The sequence below is a fragment of the Etheostoma spectabile genome, chromosome 18 (genome assembly GCF_008692095.1).
Source record: "Etheostoma spectabile isolate EspeVRDwgs_2016 chromosome 18, UIUC_Espe_1.0, whole genome shotgun sequence".
Classification (NCBI taxonomy): domain Eukaryota; kingdom Metazoa; phylum Chordata; class Actinopteri; order Perciformes; family Percidae; genus Etheostoma; species Etheostoma spectabile.
In genome coordinates, this window is record NC_045750.1 from 25,229,971 (window position 1) to 25,231,093 (window position 1,123).

The 1,123-nt window shown below is 54.0% G+C and overlaps 1 protein-coding gene across 4 annotated transcripts in view; it reads left to right on the forward strand.

Annotated features, from left to right (window-relative positions):
* The window catches only part of evlb (Enah/Vasp-like b), a 67,172-nt gene that overhangs the window by 12,685 nt on the left and 53,364 nt on the right, over window positions 1–1,123 (forward strand). The window contains exon 1 of one of the 4 annotated variants that reach the window (XM_032543426.1): window positions 373–1,107. The exons of 2 other annotated variants lie outside the window; for them this stretch is intronic. In XM_032543426.1, the coding sequence (XP_032399317.1) occupies window positions 1,013–1,107 (95 nt within the window). In that variant the 5' untranslated portion in view covers window positions 373–1,012. Of the gene's footprint in view, window positions 1–372; window positions 1,108–1,123 lie in introns of those variants that run through there. One more of the 4 variants, XM_032543425.1, reaches the window with a different exon arrangement.

Below are 1,123 nucleotides of genomic sequence, written 5' to 3' on the forward strand. Positions count from 1 at the left end.
TCTCTCTCTCTCTCTCTCTGTGTGAGAGAGAATGTGTTGCATCCAGAGCTCCACCCAACCCCGGCATGCCACCTCACATCATATGCGAGAAAAGACGGAAGCCATCAGATGAATTAAAAATCTGTTGCTCCTCCTCCTCGCCTCCCCCCCCCGATGCAGGCTTACGCATCCTCACCTAGGCCAATCCGGCAGCCGAGAGAGGAGAGCAGGGAGGCAGAGGAGGAGTAAGGAGAGGGGGGGGAGGAGGGGCAGGACCAGCCGCCTCCGGGGCTGGCGGCCCATCGTTCTTGTCACAGCTGGGAGGGGAGGAAGGGAGGGGTGGGGGGAGGAGGAGGGAGGTGGTAATCCAATGAGACACAGAGAGGAGAGCCAGTGCGAGGGCAACGCCTCACAGCATTGGGAATCTCTCTCTATCTCCATCCCTCTCTCTCTCTTTCCCCCCCTCCTCCGTCTCTGAAGCGTAAAAGCCAAAGGACTCTCATCTCCCATTCAGTTTCCTCTGTATGTGGCTAAGCCGGGCTGCTCTTAAGCCCCACAGTTCAACATTCTCCTTCATTTCCTCCTAATTTTGCTTCTCTACCTGCTAAAGGATGCATTACTGACCACAAACCAGGATTATTTTTTGTGTCTATAGGAGGCAGCGTCTTTTACTGGACTCATCTTTGTTCTTGTGTTCACAGCTGCTGAGTGTACAGTGGCTGCTAGTGGGGAAATAGGTTAGTGTGCCTGTTCGGTGCTGGGCAGCAGAGGTGACTGAATGTGCTGTACACGGAGGAGGAGAAGAAGAGGGGGATGCCTTCCTGACGGTAGCGCTCTGTAGCCCTGCGACCACTCGGGGAGAAGGTGTCTGGGGTGTCTGGCACTGAACTCTGACCTTCGGCCAAAGTGTCAGCGAGGACATTTAGGACAGACAAAGGAAAAAAGCAACAAATAGAGGCGTTTTTTTTTTCTTTCTCCCATTTTTGTAGTTGCTAAACAGGGCTGAGCTGTGTGTCTGCTGTGTGTGGACACCATGGACATCAACCTTCAGTCGCACCGGTTTTACTTCCCCCAGATCTACTGTGCTGAACCGGGAGCACAGCCACAGCTCACTGAGTTCAAAGTCAGGTAGGCTTTAGGGGGG